Below are 19,522 nucleotides of genomic sequence, written 5' to 3'. Positions count from 1 at the left end.
TCCCTTATAAATACAGTTATTTTAGAATACAACATAATATTTTCATTCATTTTAATAACCAAGAAATATAAAAATAAAAAAGAGATTACTGTACCCTCACGTTTTCAATTCAAGCGTCATGATAAAAAAAGTTCGTTCGTAATCACCCTGAAAGTACATTCCGATATAATTAGGTTCATTTCCTCGCGAGGATTTACGAACAAGAAAGCGCTTTAATAATAAATGGTTTTGTTTAAATTCTTAACGAAGTACTTGTTTAAGGTCCGATGTATTTTACTTTTAAATTCAAATCGAATATAATTTTTTATAGAATTATATTAACGTATTTCTATTTGATTTTATGTATTTCTTGTCTCTTTTAATATTTTTTGCCGACTTCAAAAGGAGAATTATCGATTCGTCAATTTTGTTTGTCTACGTTCCCCGATAGCTTCGTCGTTAGCGAGGCGATTTATGCCATTTTTTGATTCAATTGGTTCCTTGTGGAGAGGGAGTATCATTTACTTAGGTCTAACATTGCTATTTTTGGAAAAGATTGGAGAATATATTTTTACTTCTTCTTTGAATATTATAGTTTACTAGTTTTCGCCCGCGTGTTGGGTTGTCTTAGGTTTTAGGTATTAAAAAAAATAATTGTGACGCATTGAGGGTTCTGTACAAGGCTGAAAGATATACCAAGTTATTTTTAGATTTAGACATCTCATAGGAAATCGTTTACTTTGTTAATAAGAACACATAATATATGCCGATAATTTTCTGTGCAGGGGCAAGCCTCCGTGAGTGAATAGAACTTTTCTACCAAATAACAATACATTTTTGTTTAATATCAAAATCTAGACATTGAGTAAGCTCATTATAATTTTCAAAATTAAATTATACGTAAAGTTTCCGTTATAGATTTTCAGCTTTTTATCAACGACAATTACATATAATCAGTACTTAACGTTTTCACAGAAATACGTAATTAACTCTCTTAAAAATTTTTCCTCATCTGTATATTTATAAACGGTATATGATTTAAATGAATAAGTATCTATTTTTAAGATAATGTACCAAACTTATAACAACACAACAATAACACGACGTAGTTGTTGTTGTTGTTCTACATTTAAAAAAAATAATAAATTACAATAATTGTTTCTCCGCTAAGGAATGTATTCAGCTTTAATTAAATTCCCCAAGCACTAAGAACCCTTTGTTCTTAACATAAACGATGTCAAGAATATTCAATGAGTCAAAAACACGCAGTCGATTAATTTGACAAATAGCGCTTCCTCTCCAACGCGATCAATTCTTCAATCTTATAGTTTTATCTCGCTTACTAACTCTTATTACCTTACCGCCCATAGACAATGGCGCTGTAAGAAATATTAACAATTCTATCAATACGCCACCAACCTAGGGAGCTAAGATGTAATGTCTCTTGTGCCTGTAGTTATTCTGGCTCACTCACCGTTCAAACCGAAACACGACAATACTGAGTACTGTTATTTGGCGGTAGAATATCTGTTGAGTGGGTATTAACTACCCAGACGGGCTTACACAAAGCCCTACCACCAAGTAGGATGAGTTCAATTACGTAGACACATACCGAACGTTTATGTATATAAAATAAAGATTTAAGTGTATTTTACATTAAAGTGGAATTGAACGCGTAACAGTACTTTTATTATCATTAAAGGTCTTATAAAAAATGTCATGAAGCGCTCTAAAAAAATTACAATTTTGCACCAAGCGTTTTCTCATCTAAATTAGGAGCAATTATGTATATGCCCCTTTTATAATAGTATATATTTAATGACGGAATATACAATCAACTCGGGTCACTTTAATTTTTTCAACACAGTGTTGTTTATTCTACAAAAAAACTTTAATAAATAAAATGTTTGCATGCTCTATGGTCCTAAACTATTCATCCGATTGTAATAATTTGGTCAGTTTTTCTGCGTTCTTGGCCTAAAAATCAAGTTTTTTTGTTTATTCCACCGCCAAGCAGTAATACTTAGTACTGCTGTGTTTCTTTCTAAAGGGTGAGTGAGCCAGTGTACAGACATAACATCTTAATTCCCATAGTTGGCAGCACATTGGCAATATAAGGAACGGTTAAAAATAATATGGCGCCAATGTCTATAGGTAGTGGTGATCACTAACCAGGTGGCCTGTTCTAAGTCTACGTTCATCATTAAAAATCGATACTTCGAACATAATAAATCTTAAAAACATACCTTAAGGCCTAATTCTGAAAACCCCAATTTGTCAATGGCTCCTAAGTTCAACGATTCTGTGAGATAACATCATCATTTTCCTTACCATTTCCTCATTTCGACCTCGTCCGTGGCGGCAATTTGCTGTCAGCTAATGAACATTTGGACGAAACGACGGTAGTAAACATCAGCTTAGAGTTTGAGGTTATCTTAGAAAAACAAGAACAATCTCGCAGTTTGATGTAGGTGTTTTCCTACATTCCCGTTTAACGACGTATTTATTGCGAGAGAGTAATAATATATTACCGCCATTTGTTTTTATAGCGTTAGTCAAATAAATAGTTGATTCTTCAGTGAATACTAAGTTAGTAAAAGAAACAGTTGAGCTTTACTTACAAGGAACTTACGAAACAAAAATACTTAAATATAATATAATTTGTAAGTAAAATCATTAAATAAGAATAAAATTCGAATAAAGATATTATATAACATATTGACTGACAAAAGCAGGAAAAATTATAATCTACCTATTTTAAACTAGGGATACTGAATAGGCTGGGTTTATTTCTGTAAGCTGACTGGGGTCTCTGTAATTAACTGTGTATACGACTTGTTGTCGCCCGCGCCTTCACTCCCGTTTAAGGGTTGGTCTGATATTAATTATAAAAATGCTTGTATTTTCTTGAAAATTGTACCAAAAACATCTTAAAGTATTTGTAAAATACTTTAAGACGTTTCGTCAAATGTCGATCACGTTTGACGACACGTCCTAAAGTAGTATATGACAGAACCGAGTAAAAATAATACTCAGGTTACCTGAGTTAAAAATCTATTTAAAATGATTTTTTCAAAATATTAAATACGTATAAGTAAATTCAATTTTGGTTTCTTTTTTCTTAGAGTGCGGAATTGAAGAGTGCTCTGAGGGCTGCAGAAAAGGAAGTTCATGCGATTGCAACCCCAAGGACACTGATGTTTGTAAGTATAAGTAACTACATGTAAATGTGTTTGTAAGTATATGTATGTGTGTGATCATAAAATAGCAGGTCCGACTGTTTCACCCGAGTTAACCATTACTGTTAATCGCGTAATACTATGTAGTTTATTTACAAATGCAAAATATATTTTTTTCAAATCGGCCTCGGAGATGCTGTAGCGAATTCGAACAGATAAAGAAAATATTCAGATGCAAACATTGCCCAAAATAATATAACGTACTTATAAATACTTAAATAAGATTTTTTTTTGTTTTCATTTATGCTGAGAGGCCACAGATTATTACGCCAATATCATAGCCTAACCGAATCTTTTGAATCACTTATCTCTATTTTTAGTACAAAGTTGGACATTTTGTTCATTTTCCAAAGGAGAGAAGACATTATCCCAGCAGAAGGTTGCAACCCAGCAGTAATATAGTGAAGGTCTACATTTTGTGCAATCCAAAGTAAACGCACTTGCAGCCACATAGCAAAACTTGGCTAGTTTACAAAAAAAAAAAACAAAGCACTTTTCAAGCCTTAAAAAAACCACTAAGTCTTCTCAATATATAGAAATATTTCTATGAATAATAATAAATTATTTTCGTATTTTTAGCATCCGCCCGATTTGAAACGAGATTACAGATAATGGACCAGGGCGATTCCAATTTATCTGAAGAAATCGTTAAACAGGTAAACCGAACGGTTAATTCATATCGCTGTTTAATACATTTTAATAAACGCGAGATTGAATTGTACCTATTACTTCCGTTTCAGATCACAAATTACCTGAGGGCTTCTAATATAACGCTACACGACGATATCGAAATTTTAAATATAAGGTATGCTATTTACCCCGTTATACTTTTCAGTGAACTCTTTTAACACTTTATTAAATATTTATTTAAACGGAGTAAAAGTTCAAAGTTCCATAATATTTTGCTTAATGTGGACACTTTATTGGTTTCTTCTGTTGTTTGAGACAACGGTTTTATGTAGTGTTGTACCGAATTATACGCCTTATTTTATAAGTAAGTTAATATGTTGAAAGTTGAAACCGTATTCGCAGTTCTCCCGAAGCGTCCGGCGCACGAACCGTGTGGTTACGTGTGTGGGGTGCGCGGCGTGAGGCGGGTGCACTACGTACAGCGCTCGCGCGCCTCGCCGCTACACGCTCGCGCACAGACCGGCTACGATTGTTGCCCGCCACGCTGCACTTCGATATGCAACCGGCACTTAGTTTACACGTAAGTTATTATCCCTGTCTTCACATAGATCAGCTTGCTGCCTAGTCGGAATAATAAAAATATTCTAAAAATATTCATCGGAATCCGACCCCATTGAGCTATCGCTTAAAAGAAGGATTTTCACAAAAACTTAAGTCGTGTAAACATTCACCAATATATACACTGAAAAATCATTATTTTAAGAAACAAACTATCAATTTCAAAATGTAAATTATTTATCTAAGTGTATACAGTTATATACCATAGTACTAATGTTCCTCTTGAGAACAAACATGATTTATTCGTTAAAAATTATTAAGATACGATCTTGACAACTCTCAAAACCACTTACTCATGAAAAACAAATATTACCAATATATTTAGATAAACCTTTAGAATCGCAATACTTATGTATTTCGTACGGTAATATAAAATTTTTCATTTCAATTCACTTGAATTTAAATTCTATATTTATTTGAAGATGAAACTCACTAACCGAGTCGCCTCGATGGCGCTCGCTGTATAAATCGATGGAATTATATAAAAATATTCATAGTTATATTGTTCTCCTAAATAAATCTGAAAAAGTCGCAGTGCTATAGAATTTAATATAATAGTAAAGTCCTTTATTTCTAAACACCAAAATAGAAGACTAATAAAACAACCAATAATAGCACATTATAATATAACATTTAAATAATAATAAACTCAGAATTTTTCATGTACTTAATTTGTGTTTATAATTCATCTCGTGCTCGGCGGTGAAGGCAAACATCGTGAGGAAACCTGCATGTGTCTAATTTCAACGAAATTCTGCCACATGTGTATTCCGCCAACCCGCATTGGAGCGGCGTGGTGGGATATGCTCCAAACCTTCTCCTCAAAGGGAGAGGAGGCCTTTAGCCCAACAGTGGGAAAATTTACAGGCTGCTAATGTAAAAAAAAAACTCAAAAAAACACGTTAAAAACATAAATAAAAATAATATACATAAAAAGTAAACAACATGTACTGCATAATGAAGCTGTACGATGTGATTAAAAAACGGTCGAACACTCGACTCTATTCAAAGCTAATTTAAAATTATAAATTGCTAAAATTTTCGCTCTCATTTAAATGTCCTTAAAATTTACCTTTGAGCATATACATATGTTATATAAGACTAGTTGTTTGACCCGTGCAGGTAAAATTCATAAAAAACCCCGTTCCCCTTAGAAGTAGTAAAATCCAAAAATCCTTTCTTAATGAGTTCAAATAGTTTTCCTGATATGCGCAGATCTGTTTATACAGATCATCGCCCTCAGCCATCCCAATGACCAGCGCTAGATTAAAGCCTCGCTCCAGATCCTCATCTCGCTTAATGCAAACTGTCTTATCGACCAAATCGATCTACTTCGTGATTTTCTACGTAACCAGCCCGTTGACGTCATTTTAGTGCAGGAGACATTTCTCAAAGACGTAAACATTTAAAAAAAAGTCTTAAATAGTTCAGTTGAATTTTAGTATGTAAGCGACGTTTAAATGTAAATTTAAAAACAAAGAAATAAAAATATGAAATCCACTGAATGGTGAATGAATGAAAGACTTCACATACTTATAGTACAATGAAGTTCAGGATCACCGCATTCATTGTCCACTGACTTTGTAAAATATTTTCGAGGCTTTATCGCCGCTTCGTAAACTACAGTGAATTATTGTGAACGACAAGCGGGTAGACGAGACGTTACCGATTTCACACAAAGCCCTTGAGATTTATGGCGGCTGAAATGTCGGTTTTCCGTTATATTTGTATTTACAAAGATAAAGTCGTGTCACTCAAATGAAACGAGATTGAATCTTGTTATTTGTGGATAACACTTATAATACGAAAATATAAACTCTCGTTCATCCCCAAACAAGATTCTTTTAAAAGAAAAACGATCGACAGTATAAATCATAGCTGTTTTTCATTTACTGTATATTTTCGAGTCTTAGGCATATTGTCATTTAAGAACTTTACTTTTAAATCGTCACTGGACTTGTATATACTCACAAATATTATAAATACATATCCTCGTCTCTACTATTCAACCAACCACCATGAAATTGCATACACGTTTTCAGGGGTACCTGACATCTACACACACACTAACACACAAACACACACTTGGCGATGCCGCGACCTTGTACTTTATAGTTTTAACTGGCTCGCTCGTCTAGTTTGTAATAGCTAGTCTTATAAATCTGCAAATCCGGGATTCCAAATTCGAATCGAGCCTAAAAAAAGAGTACTCATTCATCATTAAATAATTCTCAGGAGCAGACTGGATTTTAGTTACTAAAAGCACGTACAAGCACACACACACGCACACGCACATTCGTTCCGGATGAATATGATTTAGAAGAGTGACGTCACAAGACTCTGTACCATGACGATATCATTAAAAAAAATCCTACATAGCTTCATCATCAACATAATTTCATTCAAAGATTAGATAAATTTCTATCCTTTCTTTTTTATACGTTAATAAAATGTAGCAAAACTTTACTTAAATATAATTTAATAAAAATAAAATATTGATACAAGGAAATTTACTTGGTACTAACAATAAATATGAAGCACGATAAAATACAAACGCAAATACACCGTAATTTCTTACCACGGAGTTATCCTCCGCACGAACTTGTGCAGTAAGGAATATAAGTAAAAAGTTAGGAAGTTGCATTCAATATTTATTGCAACATGTACAACATGGCCACCTGCTTCCCGATGCACTTTCATAACACTTATATTTGTTTCATTATGCCCTGAAAAAGTTGCATTATTTTTTCGATATTTTTCTGTACTACTGTACTCGGTTATAATTATACTTTAGTATGACTCCTGAGAATTAGATATATCTCGAAAACGCAAACAATGAAAATGTTGGTTAATTTATTTTAATTTAAAAAAGTAACGACTACTTTAGTTTTTCAGTGTCGCGAAGAATTAATCGTGCGTTCATTTTAAACGTTTCGTTTAGATAATATTACTTTTTACAATTTGCAATTCGAAGCAATGGTCTTTAGATGTTATACAAAATATTTTAATAAAACGTGCGGTTGGCAAATGTTTATATCTCATTGGCTAAAAAATAAAATTACAGCTATTGTTTTACAATTATCCTTAAATGTTACTTAGATTGTAATGAATCAAATCAATTTTTTAAATTCACATCATAATCATTATGCATGATAGTCAAATTATAAACTACCAACACCGGGAACATCAAAATAACATAAAACGAAATTATAGAAAACGTACATACATCAAAATCACGGACGAAGCGTCTGTGTAGATAGGATATTACAAAGAAAAAAGCAATGGAATCAAATGAAAATATTTTAAGTCTAATAACCTTTAACATGTACTTTTAAATAAAGCAACCGCTATATAAAATTAAAAATAAATAGACGCATCGTTAAAAACTACAAATACATACATAAAACGCTTTCTCAATTGTATTTTGACCAACTAACATAGTCTAAAACTTTGAATATAATATTTTAACATCACAGTTTGGCAAGCGCCCCAATTTTAAAATATACAAACCATAATTGTATTCTAGTTAAAATAGGATTTAATATCAAAACTTGTGCAAAACTGCGGTAAAACATTTTCTATTACATTAAAAAGATCAAAAGTTCAGAACTTCGCCTTTAACTCGGCTATAAAATTCGCCATCGTCGGCTGATGTCGCTTCGTCGAAAGTTTAATTATTTACTATATGCAAGTTTAAGGACAGGCTAAGAGAATATCTACACGATTGCGGTAAAATGTCGAAACTTTATTTAATGGGAATGGAACATGCGTGAATTAATTATCGCTTGAAATTAAGTAAATTGTTTTTTTTTTTTATTTTAATAAATAATATTAACGTCTCATTTCAATGTCCTGGTCCAAGGCCACTAGAGGAGAAGATTCAGAGTTCATGCCGTTCTACCATACTGCTGCAATGGGAATTGTTATTTGTGGCAGGTTTTCTTCCATACAGATTTCCGTCACTATGTATTCTTCCACCGCTGACCACGAGATTAATTTTAAACACAAATTAAGCACATGTAAACTCAGTGATACATTTCTAAATTATTGATTGAGTGATCCAGATATAACATACCAATAATCCCTTACAAAAAAATGATATTGTTACCGTTAAATTTTATCAAAATTGTAATAACAAGAGAAAATTTAATGAAAATTAAGTACCTTGTTAAAGTAGTTGAATTCAAACTGGCTCATAGCCAGCTGCACTAAACACCGCGTTAACCTGAATTAGCACATATATTATAATAGCCGAGAAGAATTTAGCTGAAACGCTAACAGAATCTAACAATGTTTCATTTCCTTAAAACTTTTCACACTCGCGTTGAATTGAATGAGTATTATGTAACACCATATGCGTTTCATTTATGCAAATCGTTACTGTGTTAAAAAATTGTTAAAGATATTATTTTTTTTTTGTTATATTAAATATACGCTGTTTATCGCATGTTTAGTTAAACACTATTTCCTCTCCTTCTCTTATATACATTTTTTTTTTTTTTTAATATACAACATCCACGGGCTCACAGTTGCCCGTGCCTTTTTTTACATTTTATTTTTATAAATTGTGGCGTTATTTTATATTTTTACTAAACATTCTGATGTTTTATCTTATCTATTTAGATCTTCCTGGACTTCGCGAGCTTATCGTCTTCTTGGAAGACGTGGCCCACACTAACATTTTTATATAATTTGCTTTACTGACTTATTTTTAGATAATTTGCTTTTTGCGTCAATAAAAAAAAATATATGCATACACAATATTATTGTGGATTATTAATAATATAATAACTCAAATACAAAATATATATATTTGTAAAAAAATTGTACCGGCTAAACTTTGTCAATGAATCCGACAAAATGTAATAAGAAACTCATAAAATATCGTACAGTGCATAGATTGAGGCATAAAAATTTCATTACGCAGTAAAATGTACCAACATATCTCGCGTATTGCCATGTAAATTTCCTCTTTTATTGCAGGCATTGATCGTGAACCAGCGCCCGGAAGTGTGGGAAGGCTCCGAGTTTATTCTGAGTTGTATGGCGTATGGATCACCAGAAATAGCGTTTACCTGGTACAAAGATGGAGTCAAAGTGAACTTTAACGGTACAACGAGGTAAATTGTCATAATAGAAAACTTATGTTTAAAATCTTTTCCAATGTCTCTTTCTTTTTTTTATCTTTTTATATTTTTATAAAAAATATTTCCTACAGTAAATTTCCGGGGGTTAAAAATATAGATGTGTGTGTTATGCGACATCAATGACTTAAGTTGGTGGAAACACCGCTGCATAGACATTGGAACCGTGAGATTTTTTTACCATTCTTTACATCGCAAATGACCCTTGAGAGCAGAGATGTTTTGACACAGGAGCCTGTAATTGCACTGTCTCATCGTGTCGTGCAAACTGGAACACAACAATACCAAATATTACTGCTTGTCGGTAGAATATATGACGAGTGATATCTTACCTATAGTGATACCTTACACCATCTTCTTCCTATCTATCCTTATTGTAATGTATTCAAAATTTACAGGGACATTTGGACACGTACCGTAGCCGAAGATGCGTTAGGACGACGGATGTCAGTACTTGGTATATCAGAAGCGAAGAAATCTGATAGCGGAAGATGGTCATGTTCAGCAGATGACGCTGGAAGAAGGAGATGTAGTGCACTTAGACTGACTATACTTAGACCTCCTGATATACGACTTGTACCTTCGACTCTCACCGTAAATAAGGTCAGTAAAATGTGTTAGCTAGCAAATTCATATTCTTTTATTGGAGAACAGGGATTTTATTCACTGCTACTCTATTTTGTCGTATGTTGTATTTCAAGCAATCATTTACAGAAAATCAAAACCACACTTAAAATATTTTTATAACTTTTAGTTCATACTTTAAAATATTTTGAGCTTTGAGTTAGAATTTATTTGTCTTATGGATTGCACCAACCTCTGTATTAGAATAGACTATATTACAGTATATTTATCTCCCTCTTAAGAATCTTAAAGTAACTTTTACATTACATCTTTGTTTATTCTATTCGAATTAAATATGACAAATGAATAGTTAATACGTGTTCCAAATATTATAACTTCCGCCAAAAATAAAAAATACTAGAATCAAGTAACATACAAGCCATACAAGCACTTTTGAATCGTTATTTAAAGTTGTAAATGGTCATACAACGAAAAACAAAAGCTGTATTAAACTGACGATCCGATTGTATACAAATTTTAACATTTATGCGAATTTTCTTTTTACAAACAATCCAAATCTGAATCTTTGGTATTATTGTCTGTATTGGTCGTATCAATGTGGCTTTCTTAATCTTTGATAATTTAACCTTGTAAGGTACGATCAAATGAACTTACCAATAAATAAAATTTTAGGGTGATAATGTAAGCATCACATGTTTGGCTGGCGCTGGACGAGTTCACGGTGCTTTGGGGTTTAGTTGGGCAAGAGAGAGGTCGCTTCTCCCGTTAGCACCAGGACGTGAAGTATGGGAGGATCTATATCCTGCTGGGAGTGTGTTGAAACTATATAATGTCCAGGTTGGTACTTGATCCACTAAATAATGTACAATGTCTAGTTTATTAGAAGAAATACGGTTTATTGAATAACAATTTATTGAATTGATAAAAAAAAAATCATCCCCACCATCGAACAAAGACCTTTGGAGGATGAACGAGTTAATTAAGCTCGCTATTGCAGTTCAACAACACATGCAGATGGCACAATGGTTTTTTTACAATCAAGATTATTTGAATATTTAAAATTCAATTTGCGATTTAAAGAAATAGCCGTATTAAATTCAAAATTGGTCGAAGGATGCATCCAGAGCTGAATAAACACGAAAATAGGAAAACTGACTACTAAGTCACCTGATAGTAAATCGTCAGAACTGCTCATAGACATTGCTACTGTTAGAAATATAGACATATTATAGAAATATAATGTATAATGTATTACCTACTTATACTGACTCACTCTACCTTCTAACCGGAACAAAAAACAAACTAAATACGCTAAATTGCTGTTTTAGTGGTAGAACACGTGATGAGTGGATAGTCCTTACCCAAACGGGCATGGACAAAGCCCTACTCCAAAGTAAACGAATTCTTAGTACTACATGTAATCTAAATTTTGAGAAATAATAAAAATTTCTTAATTTCTCACTAAAATCACAAAACCTATCATAACTATATTATAACGGCTAATTAAAAAAAATAGCCTTTAAGATATAAAATTCAATAACACATCGTATCCTGATTACGAGTGTAGAGTAATAAAGACAAAAAATGTACCAATTTTACGAAATCACCTCGATTTATTTCTAGAAATCTGGCGAGTTCCGTTGTCAAGTCTCCTCAGTAGCTGGCACTAATGCGAAGGGAGTAACGATGTGGGCACTTGGCGTCAAAGATGAAGCGTGTGAAAGCGAAGCGTCTCATGGTCTACGATGGCCGAAGACAGCTCCCGGGGCTCACGCATCTGCAGCTTGTCCACCGGGACATAGCGGAGAATCAACCAGGTATACCAATTATCGTCCAGCACCTAAGACACAAGCTCGGTAATTAATATGTAATTAGTATTAATAAAACAATATATTTATTTCTGAGAATTGAGACACTTATGTAAATAATACAAATATAACATTGGTACTAAATTATATCTTTAATGATGAACACAACCAAGATATTTCATCGTATTTCACCGTAATGCTTCAATGGTATACATAAGGCTCAAAAGTATATAAAATTCATACACGTGCAAATTTGCATAAATACCTTCACCACCACTCAATTGATCTACTATATTTGGTTAAAGAGCATACAAATAGATAATCAATCATCTTTTTACCAAAAACGAATAGTGTTATCGCTTAAATAACTTATAATAACTTATAAAAGTAAAATTAAAGGCTTTAAAAAGAATTAAAGAATTATTTATCATAAAACAGAATTATTGCTTAATGAGTTTTCTTGTCTCATTAGCAACCTCGCTTAAGTCTTTCAATTGCTTTAAACTGCTAATAAAGTTAACTTCGGAAGTTTTAAATTAATTCGTGGAAATATTAACTGGTCAGTAAATTAGATTACTTTCGAATTGTTTAAGTTTTATTCATGAGTTTTTATATTTGTTAGGTTTTGTGAACCGAAAACAACTCAACATGGTGTGAAATGGAATCTTCCAGATTTTTCTGGATGCGTCGCTGATTCATTAAAAGACATTCATGAACAGGTAAATTTATCAAGTTAATCATGGATTTTTTTTATATCGAGTAAAATAATCGAATTTCAATTTAATTATATTTTATAAGTATTTCTAAATTATCAAATCCCAACACCGGTTTGAAATAGATTATCTTCGAGAAATCCTAATTCCATACATTTTTACAAATATACATTCTTATCAACCATCTTAAGCACAAGAAGCGCCCGGGTGCAAGCAGTGTTCTGGCGATATTTCCTACCTCCAAAATAGATTCTAGAGACCTTTTGCCTATGTGATGGTCTCAGACTTGACCAATATCGGAGAGACGCTCAGGTTTGGTATATAAATGTGGTAAAACTTCATTCAAATTACACATTTAGGTTTCCTCACGATGTTTTCTTTCACCGCCGTGCACGAGATAAATTATACACACAAATTAAGCCCATGAAAATTCTGAGGTGCTTGCCTGGGTTTGAACCCACTATCACCGGCAAGCGTTCTATTTACTTGGCAATCTCATCGTCATCTAAAATTTAAATTGTGTATAAATAATGGTTATTTTTTACAGTTCACGCGTATATCCTTCGGCTATTCCTGGGATAACGTCTCGAACGTAGCCCATCAGTATGGGGCGGTTTTACGATCTTTGCCAGCTCATCCTGGAGAAGGCACTCTTCCACTTCAGCATGCACGAGAAATGTTACAATACTTACAATCTTCCGCCGGAAAACCTAAAGACAAGCAAGACAGCGTAGAACACCTTCTGATTATTTATGATACGCTGCTTAAACATCCTGACGCGTTCTTGGATGAGGAGGTTGGTAAAAAGTAAAGTAACAGCTTATAAATGTCCCACTAATGGGCTAAAGGTTCCTTTCTCTTAAAAGAGGAGTTTGGACATTGTTTTTATTAAGTACATCTAATCTTAACCATTAAATATGGAACATAATATTTAATTCTTTTAAATATTATGTTCAATCAATTATACAGTTAGTCATTTTTTTATAATTAAAAGGTTGTTTTATTACAAAAATAAATGAACAAAACATCAAAAGACATATAGGCCGTTTGCCATAACAAAAGAAAATCTTTTAATATTAGGCTAATTAAGAAAAACAACAAGGTTGTAAAAAATGCAATTGAATTACTAAAATTTATAAGATAATGATATTTCCAGAAAATTTACGACCTTCAAAACGCAGTAGTAGATACGGCAGCTATGAAAGACAATCTCGATCTTCATTACCAAGAGTTCGCAGTGAAGACTAAGCAAGTGCGAGAGGACAGCGCGGCGCACTTCACCTTCACACCAAATCCCAGCACCGATGAATGGCTGCTAACTTCGACTGGTGTGGAGCTGGTGGCTAGAACTGGGAATGCTTCAGTCGTGGCCGTTCAGTACCATAACATAGCTGCCCGACTTCCGTCCCTGAGGAGATCTATAGAATTTAAGTAAGACTAACTTAATTAATAGACAATCTTTCTATATTTCTAAGACCAGAAAATTATATTTAACGATTAATTTCATCAGCTTGGACTTACTACATAGAAATATGTATTGTAACATTTAAACATATTATAAATTTATGTTAATTATTTTTTAAAGAAATAAAAAACGTACTGGGGAAAGAAAGTTTTATGTAATTTAATTTTCTTTGCTTTTTCGGACTTATGTTTTTTGAATATCTTTTTTTTTATACTTCTGTTGTATTTTATGTTTTTTATTTTAGTAATTTGATTCTTTTATTTATTTTATTATTATTTTGACGCTACTTTCCCCCGTGACGTGTGTGTAGCGCGTCATATTCTAGGAGCGGTCGCGAAATGGAATACCGGCTGGCGTCTGCGCAGGTGCAGCTCGCCGCCAGCCACGTCGACGTCACGCTGCATCACACTGTTACACTGCTGTTCGTCCACTCCAAAAATTACACCGCCATAGGTGAGTATTACAATATTACAAGAAAACATTTCCTACTTCTACCTTTAAATTTAAACTAAATATTTCTACCAATTCTAGCACACAAGTCCAGATTAATGAACTTTGTCAACGATAGTTTACTTTAGTATATATTTTTTCAGCTTCTAAATTGGCTTGTGGCTTACGAACGCCCTCTGAACCAAGCACATGGGTCACCAAAGCCTGTGAGGTGCGGATACCAGAACCTACGCATGTCGCCTGCCGCTGCCGTGGTCTCGGAACTTATGGCCTCTTCACCATCGCCAGGTCTACCCTTGTAAGAATCATTTTATAATTTTTAGGACAAGAATGGAAGATAACGAATTTTTAATGATATACAATGAAATTTATATAAATCCTTTCAGACTGACGTAGAGAAGGATCTCCGAGGAGTTGTGAAAATAACAGTCGGCTTAGGAGGCGCCATGTGCCTCGCCGCAGCAGCACTACAATTGCTAAGTTTGGTGCCAGGAAGGAAGGCAAGGCTACCTGTGCTTTTAAAGGCGGCGACCGCGGGAACCCATTCCGCCGCCGTCCTAACGCTTTTAGAGTGTGATACAAGACAGGTACTTTACATATTAATTATATATAATTCATAAATTCAAATCATTTGTAAAAAATACTTTGGTAAAGAAGGCATATTATTTAATACAAGATTATATAGATCATAAAAAAGCGTCGAATTTATGCTTATTGACTTCCAGGCAGGATGTATTACATACATATATAATTGTATTTAACTAACATGACTTTGTATTTTTATATGTTGAAAAAGACTAACTATTGAGTTTCTTGTCGGTTCTTCTCGGTAAAATCTGCGTTCCGAATTGGTGGTAGCTTCACTTATGATAATACAGTTTGTTAAATGACGATTCAAAAGTGCTTGTAAAAGTCTAATTGAATAAAGTATATTTTGATTTGATTTGATTTGAATACTGCCTTCCCAAAAATAATATTTAACCTTAAAAACTAACATTAATTAATTTTTCTATTTAGCAATTCAGTAATAGATAACTTACTTACTAAAAAATAACAACTCTATATTTTATTTCAATCTTTATTTATAATAGAGAGTGGAATAGCTTGTCTGACCTATTATTTCCAATTTATACAGGAAGAAGCTTGTCCCGGCGCTCTGGGGTGGGTGTGTGCGGCGTGCTGGTGCGCGGGCTGTGCGGCGCTGTGCGCGCAGCCGCTGCTCCTGCAAGCCGAGCTGGCGGGCCGAGCGCAGCGAGTGCCGTCCGTCGCTCTACTTGCAGGTGCAGATGCGCAGAATCATCAATGCAATATTGTCACAACAATTTTTACAAGCGGAATTGGTTAATGCTAATATGAATGAGGCATCAATAGCGCAATGGTTTACGGGCCGGGCGATGTAAAAAGTCGCAAGTTTAATCCTGACCCCTTGGGCTATTGTCGTCCCCAGTGTTAGCAAAAGCTTAATTTAAAGGGAAAACAGGAATATTAGTAATTCCTTATAAGTGGACATTGCTACTATATTATATTATTAAATAACAAAAAACACCCTTGACCTTAAAATTTATTTTACACTTGCGGTTTTATTAAAGCAAAGTCTTTAAATAAAATAAAAAAAAGTTTTCTTCATGGTATTAAGCGATTACACGGTTGCTAATTTATTTTAAATTTTAAAGCCATGCTCGCATCATGTGTATAATGATGGATTCTAATGAAATTTCCAGGAGTGTGCACATTAGCGTGGCTGACGGCGCGACTGTGGGGCGGCGCCCCGCTGCAGCTCGGCGCGGCGGCGCAGGCCGTGTGCGCAGCGGGCTGCGCCCTGCTCGCCGTGCTGTGCTTCGCGCTGGCCGTCTGCGCCGCCCTCAGGCTGCGAACCATCACGCATAAGGTCCCGGCTGAACGAAGGACCTATCTACGAGATAGGTAATTTTTAAACTGTATGTGTATTATTTTGCACATATTTATGTGCAATCAGCACTTGAACCGCTACTTGGTTATTGGATATATTCAGCATAGTATCTGTCCACTCGTCATATTATCTGTCCAAACATCTGATACTAATGTTTTTGATACTTTAGAACTGAAATCGAACTTCATTATACATGGAACTCAAAAGTTGTCACTTCTTCCGCACACTCTGACTATACTAATCCGTATCCCGTATCGCGTGGGCGCAGGGCGCGCGTGGTGCGCCACACGCTGGCGGTGCTGGGCACGACGAGCGCGGCGCAGGCGGCGGGCGTGTGGTGGGCGCAGCCGGGCCCGCGCTCGCTGGCGCACGTGCTCGCGCTGTCCGTCGCCGCGCTCGCCAACGTAAGCATTCACTCCTATTCATTATTCATACATATTCCTATTACTCCTACGACGACGGTTAATTATAACTAATTATATATTTCTGTCATTCATGTAAAACTTACGGAAATTATTTCATGAACACGTATTTGTCACTAAAAAAAAAGATATTTCGTGTGCTAAAACGAAGTTGTTTTCGCTATATATTATGTAAGAAATAACAGATACAATGGAATAAATGAAAAACGTTTGAGAATAATTAAATCACAATAAATAAAATAGTTATAAAAATCCTGCGTGAATTTAAAAAAAAACACGAAATATGTTTACAATATTGTTACATTAAAACGTATATAATAGAAAGAGAGGGAAACGTCCACTGGTGGTGCGGAACTTTTTTCTCTTACGTAATGAATTTTGCTGGCTCATTTTAATTAAGCCGCGTAAAAGAACTTCGTTCCAAAAGCACTGGTGTATGGTTAGAAGAAACGATGCACAGACGTTAATCAAATTTTACAGGGCTTAACGATGCTCATATGCTACGTCATCCGCGATGAAGAGTGCCTACAATCGGCGAGAAAAGTACTTTCATTGCCCTCACACCGCGACTGGCAGGAGTCCCCTGCTGGTGATACCTCTCTTAGCCGTGAGTTAACAAATACATGCATTTAATTCAAAGTGATTCTGCTAATCCTCAACTTTATGAGCATAACACTTAAACCAAATTTAAATATCAAGATTAATTTATACTGATTAAAATTACAAAAACAGTGTACATAAAACAAGGAGGCGAAGTGGAAAGTAGAGGTGGAGCCGGCCTAATGGAGTCTAACTCTTCACCCGTGTCCCCTCTCACGTCCTACTGGAGAGCTCCGGGTCTCGAGAGTCCGGCCAGGTTGCACAGGTACCGCCTTTTATTACCTTAAACCCTTCAAAAGCTATTTATTTTGATCAGAGGCTGGGTAAAAAAGCTAGGCTACTTTCGAAGGAATGAGAATTAATCAATTTATCAAATAGTCTCAGTAATAAAAAGTAGGGCGAAATCATCATGTATTTAATAAGTAAAAGCTAGTATTTTTCTCTTTTAGCGGCAAGGAGTAGGCAAAAGAGCTAGAATTTTATTTGACAACTCCATTTAAAAACCCCGCTTAACCAATAAGTGAATATATACCATTGAACCAATAAATGTAGTATTACCTCAAACTTTGTTTTAGAGGAATACCATTATCAGAATTGCTTTTACCAAATAAGAGGGTTGTTGTTTGCTCAAAATTGAATAGCAATTATATTACTTTTAATATTTTAATAGAATGTTTCACTTAAAACTTTAATAAAGATAAATTTACAGGCGACAGTCGACACCCGACAGCCGCGCTGATATAGTCCGCTGCGTCGAATATAAGGACTCATTACTGAGCCCGCATAGGTATGAGGCACACCACGTTACCACCACGCATGCAGTCTGCGACCTCATCCCTCGCAATCCTCACTCCCCACTTTCTCTTGTCACGCCCGCTCCTCATTCCCCCATCCACCTAGTCCCTCACAGTAACCACTCTCCCATTCACTTCGTCCCCCACAATCCTCGTACACCTATTAATCCTCAGCCAGAATACAGGGCCCGATTATGCTTAGAGTTAGGCGTCCTCAAAACTCCCCCAACAGAAACGAACGCCCCCCTCCTCACTTGTTCTGTAGACTTCGAACCCTATGACAAAACGTTCGACACATCCAAAGAAGCTTGTACGATTTGCGTGCAATCGAATCCAGACGTGTCCAAAGTAACGTCACCTCCGATAAAAAGTTGTCTCAAAAAGAGCAAAAACGATTTCACATCTAGCATCTCGCTTCCATCTATGGAATTAAAAGAGGATCACAAGTCTAAGTCTGATATAGAGCAAGTTAACAGGGAGTGGAATAAAGCCTACGATTCGCCCGAAACGGATCGAATGCTGAACAAGATATCCGACGATTTGGATTTTCTTTTAAATCGGACTCAAGAAAAAAAAACAATTCTCGACCAAATAGAAGAAGCCCCGACTTAGAAGTGTGTAGTGAATCTAGTTTAATTTAAATGGAAACAGGGGTACGTCATACCGTATAGAATATTTTGTATATAACAATTTTATATCGTATTAAAAAACAATTTGTAAAATGATCCATGTACATAACACGAAATGTATAAGATATTATTTGTAACTGTACCTCAAACATAAATCATTTTAAAATTAAGATAGTTATTTCATAGAACGAAAATTAAAAGATTATTTTAAACACAATCAACAAAAACACGAAAAGACATGACAATTTTAAAGAATTTAAAGAATATTGATAGTACATTATTTTATTTATATTATAAATATTAACTGGAAACCGTTTAAAATAAGAGATTATAGAAAAAATTGTAAATATGCTATTCAAATTGTATGCTAGTTGCAGTTGGCTTATTTACTTATATTTTTATCAAAAGTTAATTTAGTATTTCTTCCTACTAATTCAATATTCATAGTATTATTATATTTTAATAAAGAAAATATTTTTTAATATTTTGTCTGGCATATTGTGATAATATATTTTGTTTTTAACAATAATGTCAATA

The 19,522-nt window shown here is 34.4% G+C and overlaps 1 protein-coding gene across 2 annotated transcripts in view; it reads left to right on the top strand.

The window, feature by feature from the left end:
• The window catches only part of LOC125070732, a 526,502-nt gene extending 507,196 nt beyond the window's left edge, over positions 1–19,306 (top strand). Inside the window, exons 6-25 of one of the 2 annotated variants that reach the window (XM_047680677.1) lie at positions 3,105–3,182; positions 3,798–3,874; positions 3,959–4,023; positions 4,251–4,428; positions 9,450–9,586; positions 10,009–10,213; positions 10,868–11,032; positions 11,819–12,012; positions 12,626–12,722; positions 13,264–13,512; positions 13,873–14,147; positions 14,507–14,634; positions 14,775–14,929; positions 15,018–15,218; positions 15,767–15,911; positions 16,353–16,554; positions 16,809–16,944; positions 17,443–17,569; positions 17,695–17,827; positions 18,272–19,306. In XM_047680677.1, the coding sequence (XP_047536633.1) occupies positions 3,105–3,182; positions 3,798–3,874; positions 3,959–4,023; positions 4,251–4,428; positions 9,450–9,586; positions 10,009–10,213; positions 10,868–11,032; positions 11,819–12,012; positions 12,626–12,722; positions 13,264–13,512; positions 13,873–14,147; positions 14,507–14,634; positions 14,775–14,929; positions 15,018–15,218; positions 15,767–15,911; positions 16,353–16,554; positions 16,809–16,944; positions 17,443–17,569; positions 17,695–17,827; positions 18,272–18,968 (3,644 nt within the window). In that variant the 3' untranslated portion in view covers positions 18,969–19,306. Of the gene's footprint in view, positions 1–3,104; positions 3,183–3,797; positions 3,875–3,958; positions 4,024–4,250; positions 4,429–9,449; positions 9,587–10,008; positions 10,214–10,867; positions 11,033–11,818; positions 12,013–12,625; positions 12,723–13,263; positions 13,513–13,872; positions 14,148–14,491; positions 14,635–14,774; positions 14,930–15,017; positions 15,219–15,766; positions 15,912–16,352; positions 16,555–16,808; positions 16,945–17,442; positions 17,570–17,694; positions 17,828–18,271 lie in introns of both variants that reach the window. The other variant, XM_047680676.1, reaches the window with a different exon arrangement.
• The last annotated feature ends 216 nt before the right edge of the window (positions 19,307–19,522 follow it).

This window comes from Vanessa atalanta, chromosome 18 (assembly GCF_905147765.1).
Source record: "Vanessa atalanta chromosome 18, ilVanAtal1.2, whole genome shotgun sequence".
Taxonomy (NCBI): domain Eukaryota; kingdom Metazoa; phylum Arthropoda; class Insecta; order Lepidoptera; family Nymphalidae; genus Vanessa; species Vanessa atalanta.
The sequence above is the reverse complement of the archived record's forward strand: the minus strand, read 5'-3'. Positions and strand labels throughout refer to the sequence as shown.